Genomic DNA, 19,619 nt, shown 5'->3' with positions numbered 1-19,619 from the left:
CTTTGCTAGACTTGCTTGAGTCAAAGCCAGTCATACCTATACAATTTCTTGGTCCTGCGCTGAAGGGGACGTATCTATAAGGATTTTTTCCATCTATGTCCACAAACCTCTCTGGAATAAATTGTAACGGATTTGGAAAATATTCTGGATTTCTTTGGCAAACATACGGGAATACTACTATTTCTATACCTTTTGGAAATGCAATGTCTCCTAAAATAATATATAACATCAATATGAGAAAAATATGAAATAATTACCTACTTCTAACACCTAAAGAAGGTGTTAAAAGTATACATAATTATAAGTAAATAAAATTTTTAATGAAGTCGAAAAAATATTCATTACCAAAGTTTGACTTGAATGTTTGAACTTGAGTTGAGTTTGACTTAATTTCAAGTCAAACTCAAGTCAATCCTTCTGACAAATAATTCAAGTCAAGTCAAACTGGTCAATCGTACAGGTTTGAAAATTCAAGCTGTGTGTCAAACTAGTTTGAAAGAGTTTGAAAAATAATTTATTTATTAGATATACTTTTTTGTCGAGATTGACATGTTAGTTGCCAATAATCTTAATTATTAAGATAAGAAAATTAATAATACAATGAGTGCCAATTAAAAGTAACTTGATACAGGAAGCTTCATTTAGTTTGAAAGAGTTTGAAAAATAATTTATTTAGTAGATATACTTTTTTGTCGAGATTGACATGTTAGTTGCCAATTAAGATAAGAAAATTAATAATACAATGAGTGCCAATTAAAAGTAACTTGATACAGGAAGCGATTATAATCATAATAGGGTAAATTTTTTGAAAATGATTCCTGTATGCTTAGAATTGCTTGCTGGTAAGTCTCGTTTTATCGATATAACTTTTTTATATTTGAGTGTGACTAGATTAAAACAAAGCATTCGTTGGATAGTTTTTTATCACACCAAGTGTAACTTAATCTACTTTGGAAGCTTTAAAGTATTACGTAACGCAAGTTGGGTGAGGGTAACGCAAGTTAGTAAATGGACTATTAAACATCTACATAAGATCTAACAACATCACGAGAAAAACCAAATGCAAAATATACAAACCCCTGAAAAAACCGGTCCTTATATATGGATCAGAGACATGGACACTGTCGAAAAGCGATGAAAACCTATTAGGTACGTTTGAACGAAAAATCCTCAGACACATATAAAAAGGGGTGAAAGACAATGACGTATGGGGCAGAAGATATAATTTTGAACTATACGCAGCATACAGCGAACCCGACGTCATAACATCCATAAAGATCAGAGGTCTGCGCTGGATGGGCCATATTAAACGGATGTTGGAGACCGAAACACCAAAACATATAATGAGGCAAACACCAGTACGGAGAAGGTCAAAGGGAAGACCCAAACTTAGATGCATGGAACAAGTGGAACAAAATCTGAAAACACTTGAGATTACCCACTGAAAGAACAAAGCAAGGAAAAGAACAGCATGGCGGAAAATCCTAGAACAAGCCAGGACCCAAAAAAAGTTGTCGAGCTACTGATGATGATGAAGTTGGAGGAGGGGGTCATGTAAAACGTTACGGCGCGTTATACGGGGGGAGGGGGGTTCGAACAGCGCGTTACATATCATTGTTTTTAACTTAAATAAAAAACTACGGAATCACAATCTCCCAACTTTTCAACTTTCGTTTATATTGTACATAGAACCCCTGGATTGTATTATATTGCCCCCTCACGCTCCGGTCATATTACAATACGACAGTAGTATTCAAGTGAAAAAATTTGTAATACCAGACAAATCACAGTAACACATGTTTGCAATAAATAGCTGGACCTTTTTTCACAACAAAAGATGAAAAGGTACAGATGGGATAAAGAGGTTGTAAAATTGTGTTACGATACTTAAACGGCCCATTTAACAAAAATTTATGAAGGAACAACAAAATATTATATTTTTGATAGAGTACGTTTAATGAATTTTTTCCGACTTTGCCATGTCGTCTTAAAGAATTAGTTCATTAATTGTCATTTTATAGCACTGTTCTTTATTTTTACATAATACAAGTAAGCACTTTCCAATTTTCATTGTTTTGAAATCACCTGCCGCAATATCAAATAAATCAGTACATTTGTTTTTCTTAATTAATTCTTCTTCAACTACAGATTTTTTTCTCTTAATTTTTGCAGTAGAAGAGAAGGGATACCTTCAAAATCAGACTCAATTTGATCTGGTACATGTTTGCAGCCGAAAAATATTTACGTTTAGATATTATTTCACAAAGCACACACTTCAAAACGAACGTAATAAATAAGCCAGGCACATACTTCTTAATATGAACTACAAACTAATTTGAGGAGTAGCAGAGTACAGATTCAGACCTATCCAAATAAGTCAAAACAAAAGTCGGTACGCTTTTAATTGGAATTGGAAATAAACACGTTGCGCAATATGATGTTCAAACTTCAAACTGTTTGAAGAAGTTTGATTTCAAGTCAAACCTAAAGATATCGAAATCAAATCAAGTCAAACTTTTTTACAGAAAAAGTTTGGTTTTCAAGTCAAGTCAAGTTTGTTGAATAAAATCAAACTAGTTTTTTTTGGGTTGTATCATCTATACAAGTGAATATATTATATACATCTAGTTATTTTTAAAAAAATCCTATTGGTTTCTGCATAATTTATGTGTAAAGTGCGAATCGTTTGCAAATAAAAAGGTATTAACACTTTTTCGATAAGATAGTAAAAAGTGATCGTTAAAAATTTAAAACATCATTAGTACGGGTACTTACTGTGAAAGTTTACAATGGAGTGTGTTATTTGTAACAATTCAACTGGAGATGTTACAATAAACTGTGATAGCTGCACCAGGTCGACACATAGGGAGTGTTCCGGACTGAATGCCAGAGAACTACAAGTTATGGATCTCAAAGGTAAGAGGTCACTTATATTTTATTGTGAGGATTGTCAGAATGGGATAAAACTTTTCCCTAAATTGCTTGCGAAAATTAATCATATGGAGCTAGAAATCAAACATTTAAAAAATATATCAGGTTCTGTTGGCATTAATGACCCTGACACTAGAGAAGATAAAGAAAAAATAATATGTGAGATGATTGAGAGGCAGAGTCGGGTTTCTAACATAATTGTTTGTAACGTGAATGAATCAAAAATAAAAACGAAAGTAGAACGTGATTCTGAAGATGCAACATCTATTGGGAAAATATTGAAAAATTTTAACATTGACAAAAATAATTTAAAAGGGTTTCGTTTGGGAAAATATGGGGGAAGCAAGAGTAGGCCGCTCAAACTTTTTCTTAATTCAAAAGAAGATGCCAAATTTGTTCTTAAGAATAAACAATTAATTTCTATTCCAAGCATCAGAATATTTGGTGATCAAACGAAGGCTCAACAGGAATATTTTAAAACGATTAAAAATAAACTACAGACTTTGATTGATAATGGTGATACTACCAAAACTATTAGATATATAAATAATAAACCAACTATCGTTTCGAAATCCGTTCACAAAAACACTTATAAACCCTAATATAAGTAATATACCATTCAACTCCGATATAATTTATCTCAACGCCCAAAGCATAGTAAAACATAGAGACCAAGTTCAAGAATCCATAACTTGCTATAACCCCAAAATAATTCTATTGTGTGAAACTAGGACGACATCAGATATTGAAGATATAGAGGTGAAACTTAAAAATTATTGCCATATTCGCTGTGACTCAACGAGTGTATACACTGGAGGTGTTATATTATACATCAACAAACATTATGATTTTTCAAATTTTAAAATATTTCAATTGCGTAATAATTATTGGCGCAAAGTAATAAAAGTTGATTTTAAATCCATGGTCTACTTGGTGGGGTGTTTATACCATTCACCATCCAGTTCTGATGCTCAATTCATTGAAGATTTGGAAGAAATATGTGATGCTTCATTTACTACAAACCATCGTTGTGTGTTAGTTGGTGATTTTAATATAGACTTGTTAGCTAGTAATTTCTATGGGTAAAAAATAAAAAAAATGTTTTCGGCTTATGGGATACAACAGTGTATTAGTTATCCTACTCGTATTACTGACACTAGCAAGACACTTTGGTAGATTATGTGCTTTCTAATCAAAATAATGTAAATGCTTGTGTTCACGACTGTCCAAAAATTACTGATCATTCCGTTATTTCGGTAAATATCTCTAATAATAATAGTTATAATATATCTGATGGTAATATATCCAAGTTTAGAAATTTATGTAATCAAAACTTGGATAAAATCAAAACTAGTCTTATCATGTGTCACTTTAATTTGGATTCTGTTGATGTTAATATCATTAACCATGAAATTTTGCAAAATTGTGAAAATGTAATCAATGGTATAATACCAATTGTAACATGTCAGTTTCAATCTAAATTACCTTGGTCTGATCATGAGGTGTTTAAACAAATTTAACAGCGTGATAGGGCTTATAAAAATTTTAAAAAATGTATTGACGTCATTGAAAAACAACATAAATGGCAAGTTTTTAAGAGACATAGGAATGAGGTAGTAAATATGTTAAAGCTAAAAAAAGAGCGATTCTATTTTAACAAAATTGACAGGTATAGAAACAATCCAAAACAAATGTGGAAAACTTTAAAAAAAATTAATCAATGATAATAGCCGAGAGATGCCAAACTCTGTAATATTTGAAACTGCTACAGGCCCAAAACGGTTAACAAACAACGTAGAAATAGCTAGCAGGTTTAATGAGTATTTTGTTGAAAGCATTGAAAGTATTGTTCAAAGTATTGAGAATTCTGAAATATGGTGTATTGTAAATAATAATCTATATTTAAATTTTGATAAATTTGAAGAGCTTTCAATACAGGGTTTGAGAAAAATTGTTGGCAATTTGGATAATAAATTCTCACTACACGAAACGTTAAATTGCAGAATGGTAAAGGAAGTTTTTGAAACCATTGGGCACGTTATGTTAAATTTAATTAATACATCTCTTGCTACGGGTAAAATTCTTGAAGTATTAAAAATAAGTACTATCACCCCCATACAAAAAATACCCAATACTACAAAAGCTGAAGAATTTCGACCAATCAATACTTTACCTCCTATAGAAAAACTGTTAGAAATTGCTGTTTATGAACAATTATTGGAACATAATGTAACAAAAAATAAAATTTTAATTAATAATCAATCAGGATTTCGTAAACAATTCTCTTGTGAATCAGCATTACAGGTTACATTATGTCACATAAAAAGTAATTTAGATAAAAATAAGTACGTAGTCGGTGTATTTCTAGATTTAAAAAGATCTTTTGATACCATCGACAGGACAATATTGATATCAAAACTTAAATAGTATGGTATAGGAGGTGCAGTAATTGCATGGTTAGAAAATTATTTAGAACATCGCAAACAGAAAGTGCGTTTTAAAGACCAATTATCATCTGAAATGGATAGTAATACAGGTATTCCTCAAGGCAGTGTACTAGGCCCTCTTTTATTTGTTCTGTACATTAACGATATCGATATTTTTGTAAATTGTGAGTTTATTAACCTTTTTGCCGATGCTACTCTAATCTGTTGTAGTGATGAAAATTTTGATATAGCCGTTCAAAAAATTAATAATATTTTAGATATGGTTAACAAATACTTGAAAATTAATAAACTTAAGTTGAATGTTAAAAAAAAACAAAGGCAATGGTTTTCACTACAAAACATAAATATAGCTTGCTCGATTCTGAGAACATAAATTTAGATATTAATAATGAAAAAATTGAAGTGGTTAAAATAGCTAAATATTTGGGATTCCAACTTGACCATATTCTGAATTTTGACAGTCATTTCGAGTATGCTCATAAAAAAATATCAAAAAAAACTATACTTTCTGAGCACAATATCTCAAGATTTGTCAATGGAGTCAAAAATTACAGTATATAACACAATTATTCAACCTCACTTTGACTATTGCTCATCAATCTTATATTTATTTAATCTTAATAAACTTAACATGCTACAAAAATTACAAACCGTGGAATGAGAATAAATCTTAAAACAAATCGTCGTACCCCAATTAGGACGATGTTAAATACTCTAAACTGATTCTCTGTTGAAAATAGATTGTTTTATTTCACCATGATTTTGGTCTTCAAAATAGTAAATGGCTTATCACCTGAATATCTTCAAGAATTCATTTCTTTTAACAAAAATATTCATTCTTATAATACCAGAGGCTTAGATGACATATATATCTAACCTAAAACTATGTATAAAAGTACGATGAATTCGCTATTTTTTAAAAGCTTCCTTAAGTTTAATCAGTTACCTGCAGCTGTAAAAAATGTGCCAGTCTCAATAATTTTAAAATATTGCTTAAACAACATATGTATCAAAAATTTATAGTGTACTTTCTATACCATTATCAGATCTAATTAAAAGTTATAATTTCTCTGTCATATATCTCTTTATGTAACTTTCTTTAATAACAAGTAAATAATGAAAAAATGGATTCAAGAAGTATAAATCTGTAGCGTTTTGGCAAAAGGTATGTCCATCTACATAGCCTAATTTTTCAGTAGAGCATTTTGACAATTTGAAAGGCCTTCTAACTTCTTGAAATTTTCAGAACGAGTTGCCACTGGGATTTTTAACTTACCACATTAACGGTGTAACGAGATTAACTGGCATTAGATAATTGTTTAACGAATAGCTTATTTTTAATCATTTTCTTGAGAATACACACAAATTATACAGGATACATAATATCATGTTTTGCCAACCCAAAAACGAAAAGTAAATGGACATAATATGGATCAATCACTGTCAACATAATAAATAAAGTTACATAATATATTAAGTTCTACACTACCTAATAAGTACCACAGCGGACACAATATCATATTTATATTGCAATTCCTATTCTTAAGGGTTTTATCTTCACCATAGATGTACCAAAGAAATGTTAGTAAATGTACCATGCAAATAATCTCATTTTGGCAAAAATGGGACATATCAAGTTTTGCCATACCACTACTAAAATTAAAAATTATTTTCATTTTCAGGTATATATCCCATTGGTGAGTTTTTAAAAAATTCAAACTTTTAAAACATGAATTTTGTTTTTACAAAAACCATGTTTTGCAAAACAAATCAAGTAAAACTAGGCGTAGATACCGCGTATCAAAAAAAAAAACGTCTATTATGAAAATTTGTTAATAGCTTAACGGTGTCTAGTCGGGCAAATTTGATGTATGGGAACACTGGAACAGAGAAAGTTTTAATTGTGGAACGTGATTTTATTTGTGGAAGGTGTCATTCTGACAAGTTTATGATTGTGAAAACTGGTTGTTTTTAACTTTATTCAATAGAAAACTTTATATAATATATGAAAAATGTTTATCTGATAAATATGTTTGGCATTTTAATAACTGCGACACGTAGAACATGTCAAATGACTGGATAGACGGAGAGCTAGAGCCGAAAAATCATCGTCATAAGTAATATGGAGTTTTTCCTGTGAAATGTGTCCATTTTACAATTATGACCCCTTTCAGGCTGACACCTCAGTGAATACAGGAAGTAGCAATAAGAGATGAAAGGGGAAAGTTAGTGCAATCATTAAAGTTTTCACCTCCTATTTTATTAAACCTCCATCGATGTGCACGAAAATTGGTGACTAGTTAAAGCATACCTCAAGAAATAAAACTGATTTGGTGCCAACTTGCACTTTTACCCTAGTGGTGAACAATTTTATTAAAAATAACCCCACAAATCGATAGAGGGACAAATTTTAAGTAAAATTTGTTATATCATGTTATTAAAATAACTCAATACTTTTTGAGTTATTAAAGATCAAAGATTTGTCTATTTAAGAGCATATGCGTGAAGTTAGGGATGACAAAAAAACATATTAATTAATTGTGTGTTAGCAAAATATTATTTTTATATTATTTCGATATTTAATTGAATTTTTTCTATCAATATAAACTGAATATTTCCAGAACCTGGGGGTGTCCAATAATGGGTCGATTTGACATATTCGAATACATTTTTGCTAAATTTATAATATCGAAATAATATAAAAATAATATTTTAGTAACATACAATTAATTAATATGTTCTTTTTATTATCCGTAATTTCACGCATGTGCTCTTAAACAGACAAATCTTTGATCTTTAATAGCTCAAAAAGTATTGATTTATTTTAGTAACATGGTCTAACAAATTTTACTTATAATTTGTCCCTCTATCGATTTGTGGGGTTATTTTTAATAAAATAGTTTTCACCCACGAGATGGGGTGGTATCCATCCCCAGGGTAAAAGTGCAAGTTGGCACCAAATTATTTTTATTTCTTGGGGTATGCTTTAACTAGTCACCAATTTTCATGCAAATCGATGGAGGTTTAAAAAGATAGGAAGTGAAAACCTTTAAAGACTACACTAACTTTTCCCTTTCATGCCTTATTGCTACTTCCTGTATCCACTGAGGTGTCAGCCTGAAAGGGGTCATAATTATCAATATACAATAGACACAATTTCACATGCCAAACTCCATATTACTTATTTTTTTTTCCCATAATCATCACTACGATGATGATTATTACAATTACAATCTGGTCATACTTGACCAATGAGCAATTTTAATCTAACCTAAATTATTACTGTTCCTTAAAATTAAGAGCTTGCCCCATAGCGTCTCTTATCTAACCTAACAAGATAGTGCACTATTCTAGCATACACACTAACGCGCACAAGCACTATGCTCTGCTTTTCACTATCACCTATCACTTAAACTAGTTCATAAGGTTTTGTCCTCTTCAGTCTTCTAACTTGCCCAGTAGTATCGAGGAGCTGGATTGCCTCAATATTCTCGTGCATGTGAAGTCGTTTCTCGTGACTTCCTGCCATCTTCTTGATGATTATATCCACAGTTTCCATTCCTAGGTCCTTATGGAGATCACTGTTTGTAACATACCAAGGAGCATCTACAATATTTCTTAGTATTTTGTTCTGGAATCTTTGTGTTACTGTTATGTTACTTGGTCTAGTACACCCCCATAGTGGGCATCCATAAGTCCATACAGGTCTCAATATTTGTTTGTAAATTAGTAACTTATTATGCATCGACAGTGTGGAGTTTCTTCCAATTAGCCAATACATTTTTTTTGTATATTATATTTAGTTCTTCCCTTTTTTTCTTAACGTGCACCTTCCAGCGTAGTTTTGCATCTAATGTTATACCCAAATACTTAGCAGTATCTGCATATGGTACTTGGATATTGTTGATTATAACTGGTATACATTGTATTTTTTTGTTGGTGAAATTAACATGGACAGATTTAGCTTCATTTAGCCTGATTCTCCATTTTTGTGTCCACTTATAGATTTGGTTAACTGCTATTTGGACCTTGTTGGTCGCCTCTTCACTTGTCGTCCCTACTGCTTGAATAGCTGTATCATCAGCAAAGGTGGCAACTGTGTTGTTTTCCAGTACAGGTATGTCACACGTGTATAGTAGGTATAGGACCGGACCCAACACACTGCCTTGTGGAACACCTGCTCTAATTTCTTTTAAGTCTGAAAAACACTCTTCTTGCTTAATTCTAAAATGTAAAAGGACTGTAAAAGTTTTGAGTACTGTATAGGTAAAAAACATTTTAGTTTGTATGTTAAACCTTCATGCCAGACTTTATCAAAAGCCTGTGCAGCATCAAGGAATACAGTTGAACAGACTTTCTTGTCTTCTAGGGATCTTTCGATAATATTTGTGATTCTGTGCACCTGGTCAATTGTTGAATGCTTATTTCTAAATCCGAATTGATGTGTCGGTATCAAATTCCTTGCTTCAATAATTGGTTTAATTCGCTTAAGGAGCAGTTTCTCAAACAACTTCGATATTACAGGAAGCAGAGATATCGGTCTGTATGACGAAACCTCATGCGCTGGTTTTCCTGGTTTAGGAATCATAATGACTTCCGCCATCTTCCATATCATTGGTACATATTTTAATCTGAATGCACCGTTAAAGAGGTTTGTTAATTTTACGATAACTCTTCGGGGAAGATTTTTCAACAGCTCACCCGTAATTAGATCATAGCCCGGAGCTTTCTTCGGATTAATATTTTCCCTTATTTCTTCAAGTACTTCTTTTGGTGTAGTTAGCCGAATTTCTTCCTCTAGTTGAACAGGTTTCTCCCATCTTTCTTCATCCCCTTGAGGTTCATTTGGTTTGAATGTATTTTCAAGATGTATGGCAAATAGCTCTGCTTCTTGTGCACTACTTCTGGCCCAGTTACCATTTTCTAGTTTAATAGGAGGAGAGTGCATAATAGGTCTTTTCTGTCTTTTAGTAGCTTTCCATAAGGAATAATCTGTACTACCGTCATCTGTTAGCTCCTGTAAGTAAGAATTAATCGAGTCATTCTTTAATTGTAGGATAGTTCTTTTGAGTTGTTGACTTGCACGATTTAGTTTAGTCTTATCTTGATTAGACCTTGTTTGTTGCCAGATTTTTCTCAGTTTTCTTTTTTCAATTATCATGTTCCTTATTTCCTTTGGATAATTATTTCCTTTTAGCCTAGGTTTCAGCGTAGGAGTGTTTTCCCATGCTGCATGCTGGATATTGTTCACCAACAATTCTGCTTCTTTATCTAATTGCTCTGCGTTTTGTATTGGTACACTTAGATTTATTCTCTCTTCAAGGCTTAGCTTAAAACTATCCCAATCCGTCCATTTATTTGTTAATGTGGGGTTACTTTGTTTTTTAATAATCCTGTCACTAATGGTTAGTACTATAGGGGAATGATCAGAATTTAAGTCCCAACAGTCATCAATGTCTATGAAATTAGTTGAAATATTCTTAATAATAAAGAAGTCTATTAAATCAGGGGTCTTGTTTCTATCCGTAGGCCAGTAGGTTGGTCTACCAGTTGATAGTGCTTCACACCTCTGTTCTTTAATGGCTAACAAAAGCTCCTTTCCCTTAGTAGTAGTGATTCTAGAGCCCCAGTGTGTGTTCTTTGCATTGTCACTTCCAATAATGAACCTTTCCCCTAAGCTTTTCAAGAATGCATTATACTGCTCTTTTTTAATGGAATGTTTAGGTGGGCAGTATATTGAACTTATATTTATTTTAAAAGTTTTAGTTTTTATGTGTACTGTGGTGGCTTGAATATGTTCAGTTTTATATTCCAACTCTTCATGATGACATATATTATCCTTTATGATGATTGCACTGCCTCCTTTGGCCGCATTGTCAGGGTGTATTGTATGATATACCTTATATCCTTTAAATTTGATGTAGGATTGATTTGTGAAATGCGTTTCAGAGACAAGAAACAAATCAATTTTTTTGATGTCAAGGATTGCTTGTAGTTCTTGTTGATGATTTAGCAACCCGTTGGCATTCCATGCGACAATTCTAAGATCATTAGCCATTTCTTACCTTTGGAATAGCACCTTGAGCTCTATATTCCAGGGAAGTGACCCTTTCATTTAATTTTTTCAACTCCTGTAATATCATTTGTAGGGTTTGTTCTGTTTCTTTTTCAATCTCTGTTGTTTTTTGGTATTTATCATTCTGATAATTTTCATTGTGACCTTTTGTTACCGCACTATATGTCTTATTACTAGTAACTTTCTGTGCTTGTTTTCTTTCACCAGCATTGACTTGGTTTCAGTTGACCTTCTGTCTGGAGGGTGTGGCAAATTCGTCTTTTTCAGAACTCTGTTTTTTTATTTTCTGCATTTCCTTTGCGACGATACATCCTCGGTAGTTGGCAGGATGGTTTTCGCCACAATGGACACATTTTGGTTGAACATTTTCAGGTTTGTCGCAATCTTTAGTAAGATGATTTTTTGTGCATTTAACACACCTTGGCCCTCTAGCACAGAACTTCCATGTGTGACCATATGCTTGACATCGTTTGCATTGCGGTATTAGTTTGGAATTTTTAAAAGGCTGAATTTCAACTTTTGTTCCTAGGATGTCCGTTATCCCATATATTTTGTTGATATCTTCGTCTGGTTTGAAGGTTAACATAAACATGTCTAATGGCTGTTTGGTTTGCCACTTTAGCTTTTTAACTGCGTCTATGGCTTTATAGCCTCTTTTTTGCAGATCTTCAACGATTTTTTGGGACGAGCAAGTGTGATGTAATCTCTTTACTATAACTTTTATCGGTCTTTCTTGTTTGTTTTCGTATGAGTGATATTGGATATTTTCCTCTCTTAAAGCTTTTATTAATTTTCTGTACTCTTCACCGTCTTGTACATTAACTTTTATCACTTCACTATTCACCAGTTTAGTAGTAAAGTTTGTTATCTTCGATTTAAGGAAGTTATATAGGACTTCATATTCTTTGAAGCCTTCCACTACCACAGGTGGAGGCATTTTGGCTTTCCTAACTGCAGTTTCTTTGGAGCTATGTTTTTGTGGTGAGATGTATGGTGAAGTATCCATCTTACGTTTCTTACTGGCTCTTGATTGAACCCTAATCGACTCTGTCTCCTTATCGAGCTCTTCTTCATCTGTTAAATATTCTATTTCATTTTCTTTTTCAGTTAAATTAACTTTTGTTGCCAACTCTGTATATTGAGATTTTAACTGTGCTAGTTCTCTTTCAAGTATGCTTACTGTATCACACAATTTGGTTTTGTGGCTCTCGGCAGCTTTCCAAGCATTAAATAGAGTCTGTTCGTTTTGCGACCTTTTATAATTTTCTTCAAAAAGCGCCTGGTTCACTTGCATAATCATATTTTGGTTGGCTTCTACCATTGGTTCCTGTGTGTCAAGCACAGGCTGCTGGTTGTAAGCCATATTTACAATAATTCATATAAATAAACAATTTGACTAATTTAATAATTATTGTTTGAAGGACTGGCCTATTTTATTTTTATTTATAACACATGCGATAAAAACGATAAAAACATACATAGCGGTAGTCCCACTCTGCGGAGACAAGACCTGCTCTCAACTTTTGTTGTTATTGTTTTTCTATTGTATACTAATTACAGATACTAATAAATTATATTCAAATAAAAGAACGGCTTACCGCTTTTATACTGATTTCGTTTCACTAGAGAACAGAGTCACATTCACGTGCTTCTCTTCCGACAGTCAATCGAATACTACATATATTACTTATGACGATGATTTTTCGGCTCTAGCTCTTAGACTAGGAATTATGTTGGTTTGGTGATAAATTGCAGTCTGATTTTTGCAGGAGAGTTTAATGTAAGGGTAACAAATCAATTGGAAGTTCTGTCCGACAAAATACATGGGACGTTTTCGTAGTCTGACGTTCGAAACTTGTAACCTGTTCTACAATTAAAACTTCCCCTGTTCCAGTGTTCCCGTTCATCAAAGCTTGTCCGAGTTGACACCGTTAAGCTATTAACAAATTTTCAGCTTTCTATTAATAAACTTTTTTTGGTACGCGGGATCCAGGTCTAAACGTAAGGACTAGTCAAATGAGATGATAGAACTGGTGACCTCAGTTGCCATCCATCGTCCGTCATGTAAGGAAAGAATCATCTGATCAGCAACCCTCGTGGTGTGCGGGGAGACCTGCGATGATTAAGGCCCATATCTCTGATTATTTCATTCATAAGAGATTCTGACCAATAGAAAGCTACAGAAATCTGAATTAAATCGATAATTTTTGATAATCTCCCGTCGTTAAGTATATTACGTCAGATGCCCTTCGTTGCTACGAAAAAATAGATTCAGTGACATTAATGACAATTAATGTTTTAAAAATTATTATAAAAGTGATGACTTTCAATCGTCAAATATTTATAAAAACTGTGTGTTTAATGGTACTTACATAAATAAATTACAATAAAATTTTGGTTTTGAACAGTTTTATTCATGAAATAATCGCAACAAATTGCACTCGACCTCTGAAATTAATATAGAATTTCAGAGCTCTTGTGCAATTACTACTGATTATTTCATTCATAAGAGATTCTGACCAATAGAAAGCTACAGAAATCTGAATTAAATCGATAATTTTTGATAATCTCCCGTCGTTAAGTATATTACGTCAGATGCCCTTCGTTGCTACGAAAAAATACATTCAGTGACATTAATGACAATTAATGTTTTAAAAATTATAAAAGTGATGACTTCCAATCGTCAAATATTTATAAAAACTGTGTGTTTAATGGTACTTATATAAATAAATTACAATAAAATTTTGGTTTTGAACAGTTTTATTCATGAAATAATCGCAACAAATTGCACTCGACCTCTGAAATGAATATAGAATTTTGGCTCTCGTGACACTTTGACATAATTTCACTCGCCTTCGGCTCGTGAAATTAAAACTGTCAAAGTGGTACTCGGGAAAAATTCAATAATTTCAGAGCTCTTGTGCAATTACTACTGACAATTTTATCCATCATTTGGAATTATAATTAATAATGTATATATAATACATTTATAACAAAATATTTTTGGCGACTCAGCATGTGATTAACCTGTACTAGCAGTGATGATGATATTCTTTTATTGAAAACGTTCTTGATTTGATGTAACCCTTGAAGGGATTTTAATAAAAGTATATAACTTTATAAAGGATTTTTGAATAAAATTTTTTGTGATTAATGGTATACAGCCAGCTACAGTAAAACACATTTTGTGTGGATTTTGGTCGGCTTTTTAGTATTAGTTTAGTATTAGTATTTAGTTTAGTATTAGTTAAGCTTCCTATGTATATTTAAAATGAAGTCTTACCCCATATAAAGTCCTCAGTAACTTTTCGTGCGTAAAATGGAACTGATGGATACATTCTTAAAGTTTCTTTGACAACTAGATCTAGATATTTCATATTTTGTAAATCGTTTATAGTATTTTTCACATTATGTAAATTACCAAATATTTCTTTCTGTTCTTGATAAACCTTAGCCTAAAACAAAAACTAATTTCTAAATTTTAATATAGTATATAGCTATTATATTAATATTATATATAATAGCTATATTACCTCTTCTACGACCGTTCAATGACAAGCTAATTATTTACTATCTTTGAATAGATAATAACACCTATTACTTTACCCGTTAGTAATAGTTCATTACTCACGTGCTGAAGTTAGTTCAAGTGGGAATGTCACTTTTTTCTACGACCGTTTAATAACATGTTCATTATTCGCTATTTTTTCATAGGTAATAGCACCCATTACTGTACCCGTGAGTAATAATTCATTACTCACGGGTCATTACTCACGGGCTGAAGTTAGATTCAAGTGGCGCATGCCACTTTTAATATTAATCGTATATAAACTGCAAATAAAATTACTTAAACCTGTTTATTTAATACAATAATTATTGTAATTTATATCAAGAATTAACTTTGAAAAATTTTTAAAGGAATTTTAACTGTAACAATGTCAGTAGGTATATTTTTTACGTTTACAGGTACAGCCGGTTCCTAAAAAAACTGATACGACTCTTAGTAAGATTTGATCATGTTGAGCAGTGTATTTGATTGATCTGACATTATATTTATTCTGACATACAAATAATAAAATAAACAAACAACAAACAACTGATTACATATTATGTTAATTCATAAATTGTACTAATTATTAAGGTCTAAATGTTTATATTATTTTAAATCTATCTAAACTTTTATAATAACTATCTAAATGATAGGTTTTACATCAAATAGATCACATAATTATTGTAAACGTGGATTATACAACAAAACAAATTAATATTCAATTCAGCCCTGTAACTTATTAAAATAAATATTATAGAAGTTTTCTGGGACTTTCAGCCCTCGGTAATAATGTAGTCTTTCATTCTGAGTTTAAATTTTTCAAAAATATTTATTAGTTTTCTCAGGATTCGAAGAAAATGAATACAATTAAAATACATTGAGAATTTTGACATGCGTCACAATTTTGCATTAACTCAATGTAAAATTCTAAACTGTTAAATTCCAGCTTCCCTAATTATTTGACATCAAAAGACATTAGAAACTATTTGTAGAGGATTGAAATCTGTATTGAAAACAACTGTTAAAATTGGTCTACGTAATTAAACATATTCCAAAATTTTGTAAAAATGTAATACATTTCAGTTTTCAGCCCAAACTTAGGCCACACACAATGCAATAAAGTTCACATTTTTGAACTGTCAATATTTTTATTTTATTATCTATTGTTTAAAAACAATACAGTTGATAAGATACTCTCAGTTGCGGAGAAAGTATTAATAATAAAGATTAATAATAAAGTCTAATAACCGTGGAACGGAATAAGCTATCTGACAAATTTTAAGATTTGGCAGTGACATTGACAGTATATAAATATTAAGTATTTATCCTTCAAAATACACTGCTCAATTTTCTACAAAATACGCTTCAAGAGTCGTATCAGTTTTTTTTGGAACCAGGTGTACCTATCTTGTTTACTAAAAATTTTGACGTTTATTATTTATTTTAGTCACAGTGACATTAGCACATTTTGTTTATGTTAATTGGAATTTATAACTAATATTGTGTTTATTTTTCAAGTTATATTGTGTTAAATATGTTATAACATATTATGTATAAAATCAATGGAAAAATCCCAATAGTTGCTGTATACCATAGTTTAAAAAACCTATACAGAAGTAAAAACTTCAAATTGTATTTTGGTATAAAATAGTTTATTTAAAACTTCTAAAAGTCATCCACATGGATTGCAAAACGTTTTCGTTCTGAACAGAACATCTTCAGTGCCTGGAATGAAGTATTTCCACGTTAGATTAAGGCAAAAAGGTTAAAATTGTGACTGTTAATGAGAAAATTATGTGGAGAATACTTACATTCCGCAAAGTAGTTGTAACTAGCACACCAATGAAGGTGGTAACTTCAAAATATATGGCTTACATTATACCTTATGATAAAATATTATGACTACAAGTCGATGTTACTAGATTAAAATATGTATGTGCCTAAAGAATACTTACATTCCGCAAAGTAGTTGTAACTAGCACACCAATGAAGGTGGTAACTTCAAAATATATGGCTTACATTATACCTTATGATAAAATATTATGACTACAAGTCGATGTTACTAGATTAAAATATGTATGTGCCTAAAGAGCAACATGCTTCCCTGCTCGAAAAAACTAGGTACTTGCCATTTGAATTAGCACAGACCAACTGATGTAAAATGAAAAGGAATGACAAAGAGTGACATGACAAGACAAGGTAAAGTCAATTTTTGGTTACGAACTTCAAAAAGTGTAGTTTTAATTTTTTTGGATTTTAATAAAATGTAAAGGTAGGTAATAGCTAATTGAAAATATAATTAAAATTGTTTAAAAAATATAAGTTGAGAATCTATTGTAAAGTCTAAATAGCAACTCTCTAATCCAGAAAAAACTTTAGGTTTGTTGGAAATAAGATCGGTATAAGTCATGGTTAGAAGCTTGACGTCATTGATTGTTAAATTTAAAGGTGAAAGTTTAATTTGGTGTAATAGAATGAGGTTTATACTATATGTAAACAATAAATGACCTGAAGTGGAGAGATTGGATGGTAAATAAAGCGGATTTTAATGAAAATGTTATTTATAGATATATGTAATGTTGGTTGCCTAACATGGTGAGGAATGTTTAAATTTGGCTGTATACTGTTGTAATGATGATTCTGTCTGTTAAAATTGTAAAGGAAATTATGGAAAAAATTAAAGTTAAAATAACTAAAAGAATACAGATCAAGAGTAAATTACAATATTAAAGAAATAATTGTAAACAATGGAATTAATAAAATAATAATGGATTAGTAACGAAAAGGAAAATAAAATATGTGACAGCAAAATCTAATTACACTTTATGTTGTTTAGGATGGAATAAAATCGTTCAAGAAGAAATACCATGAAGGCTTCCAGCAGCAGTGGTTAAAGTGTGGGTGAATAATGTAATTATATCTAATAATATAGGATAATTATGTGTTAGTGTCAATATGTAATGGAGAATCTAGAATGCTGAGTATCTGAGATAGCGAACTATGAGTTTGATGTGGTATATGGTAGGGGAGTGAACAAACTGAACCAAGTTTGATGTAATCTTAGTGCAAGTTTATAATCTTAAATGACAGAGATGTTAACCAGAATTAAGAATGATGTAAAAGAAATAATATGAAATTAAATTAAAATAGCTGAGTAATGTGGGTTGCCTAATATGTAGATGAAAAAATGAAAAGTCTGTTCATTTTTTCATTTTTTCATCTACATATTAGGCAACCCACATTACTCAGCTATTTTAATTTAATTTCATATTAGTTCTTTTACATCATTCTTAATTCTGGTTAACATCTCTGTCATTTAAGATTATAAACTTGCACTAAGATTACATCAAACTTGGTTCAGTTTGTTCACTCCCCTACCATATACCACATCAAACTCATAGTTCGCTATCTCAGATACTCAGCATTCTAGATTCTCCATTACATATTGACACTAACACATAATTATCCTATATTATTAGATATCATTACATTATTCACCCACACTTTAACCACTGCTGCTGGAAGCCTTCATGGTATTTCTTCTTGAACGATTTTATTCCATCCTAAACAACATAAAGTGTAATTAGATTTTGCTGTCACATATTTTATTTTCCTTTTCGTTACTAATCCATTATTATTTTATTAATTCCATTGTTTACAATTATTTCTTTAATATTGTAATTTACTCTTGATCTGTATTCTTTTAGTTATTTTAACTTTAATTTTTTCCATAATTTCCTTTACAATTTTAACAGACAGAATCATCATTACAACAGTATACAGCCAAATTTAAACATTCCTCACCATGTTAGGCAACCAACACAGTGTTGCCGATGTCACGATATGAAATTATGTTAAGCGGTTGCTAAAATTATCAGATTTTGCCAAAAATTATGTTAAAATTTTTTTGGACAGAACTTGGAGAAAATTTCAGTAGAATTGCTCCTAATTTTTCGGTAGAAATCGTCAAATTTCGGTTGATTTTATTTTTTACTTCTTTTGCTATCACATTGCAAAAAAATGATAGTTTATTATACTTCTATAGGTACAAGTATTCAAAAATAAACTACCTTCGTCATAATATGATGATCAATAATCATCATTCATCATAAAAATCACTCATCGGTTTACGTTAAAAATGTATTTTCTCGGCTTTTTATAAAGCAATTGTCTTCATTTTTTTTAATCCATAAGTTATTTAGTTTGATATTAATGATATTTTTTATATGAAAACCACAATCCTCAATAGTATTCACTATTCAGGTAGGTACATTAGTCCCAAAATCAAATATAAAAGGACAAAGGTGGTCATAAAATTGATATCTGTATCTGCTGAACATGTGTCGCAAGTCGCAAGCTAGTAAATGCAAATGCAAACAAATTGAAGAATTCTTGAAAATTTACTAAACTCTATTGCCAAATCTATCCGTATAAAATTATGTTAAAATTATCAATTATGTTAAAAAAATATTTATTATCAGAATGCCATAAAAATTATGTTATAATCTGATAATTATGTACAAATCGGCAACCCTGAACCAACATTACATATATCTATAAATAACATTTTCATTAAAATCCGCTTTATTTACCATCCAATCTCTCCACTTCAGGT

General features: G+C 31.2%; 1 protein-coding gene across 2 annotated transcripts in view; it reads right to left on the bottom strand.

Moving 5' to 3' along the window:
* The window catches only part of LOC126881398 (cytochrome P450 4V2-like), a 187,261-nt gene that overhangs the window by 20,526 nt on the left and 147,116 nt on the right, over positions 1-19,619 (bottom strand). For both annotated transcript variants that reach the window (XM_050645661.1, XM_050645663.1), the window contains exons 6-7: positions 14,738-14,909; positions 37-210 (exon numbers count right to left, since the gene is read on the bottom strand). In XM_050645661.1, coding sequence (XP_050501618.1) covers positions 37-210; positions 14,738-14,909 — 346 coding nt within the window. The remainder of the gene's footprint in view (positions 1-36; positions 211-14,737; positions 14,910-19,619) is intronic.

This window comes from Diabrotica virgifera, chromosome 1 (genome assembly GCF_917563875.1).
Source record: "Diabrotica virgifera virgifera chromosome 1, PGI_DIABVI_V3a".
Lineage (NCBI taxonomy): Eukaryota > Metazoa > Arthropoda > Insecta > Coleoptera > Chrysomelidae > Diabrotica > Diabrotica virgifera.
This window is presented reverse-complemented; position numbering and strand designations above follow the sequence as displayed.